The following is a 791-nucleotide window of genomic DNA, read 5'->3' on the forward strand; positions in this document are numbered from 1 at the left end:
GGGGAAGGAGCTGATGATGGGTCCTGGCAGGGTGACCACCACGGGAGACGGCTGGATCACCACCCGGGAGTCCTGGCACTGCCGCACACAGGGCTCGTTGCAGCTGTTGGCCAGTGGGGTTGGGCCACAGGGACCACAGGGCTGGCACGGGTAGCAGCAGGACATGTCTTGAGCCTGGAGCAGCACCTGAGAGAGAGCACAGGAAGGGTCACAAGAATTGGTTGAGGAGCAGCCTCTCCAGCCACCATGGGGGAGACGACTAATATGCTGTGTGGGGAGCTGGAGACAGTGCAGGAAGGCCCACAAAACTCCTTACCTGTCCCCTAGTCACTGAGCGAAAAGAGCCATACCCCAGAAAGCTCTTTCCTATCCAAAAGCCCAAGATCCCCCTCAGAACAGCCCCAGCACCTCTACATACTAGAACTTTTCCCTCTTTCACTCCCACAACAGGCAGCACCCAGCCCCAGCACAGGACATGGCAGGGCTTATTTGACATGTCCAATGAGACATGGCTTCCTCCTGTAGGAGTAGTAGGAGAAAGGACTTGGAACTCACCTGGTTCTCAATGAGAAGAGCAAGAGTGAATTGGATGAGGTGCCAAGGAACTGCACTGGCTTTTATACTGGTCCTGCCCTGCCCCAGGCCCAGGGGCAGCCCTCGCACCGTTAATTATTTTCTAACAGGCTCTTCAGAAATGTAAGACACCTCAGCTAATGATACATGTTGGGTCATCCTGGGGTCAGGAACAATTGCCTTGTTAATGATGGTCTCAGTCCCTCCTGCATGCTTGA

At 55.1% G+C, this 791-nt stretch overlaps 1 protein-coding gene across 1 annotated transcript; it reads right to left on the reverse strand.

The window, feature by feature from the left end:
- LOC103780606 (feather keratin Cos1-1/Cos1-3/Cos2-1-like) lies at positions 1–186 on the reverse strand (the record flags this gene model as incomplete). The annotated part of the gene is made up of 1 exon (XM_008948295.1): positions 1–186. A coding segment is annotated over one exon (186 nt), but the record flags the coding sequence as incomplete, so codon positions are not given.
- Between the last annotated feature and the right edge of the window lie 605 nt (positions 187–791).

Source organism: Merops nubicus, unplaced genomic scaffold, assembly GCF_000691845.1.
Source record: "Merops nubicus isolate BGI_N331 unplaced genomic scaffold, ASM69184v1 scaffold31749, whole genome shotgun sequence".
In the NCBI taxonomy this organism is placed as follows: domain Eukaryota; kingdom Metazoa; phylum Chordata; class Aves; order Coraciiformes; family Meropidae; genus Merops; species Merops nubicus.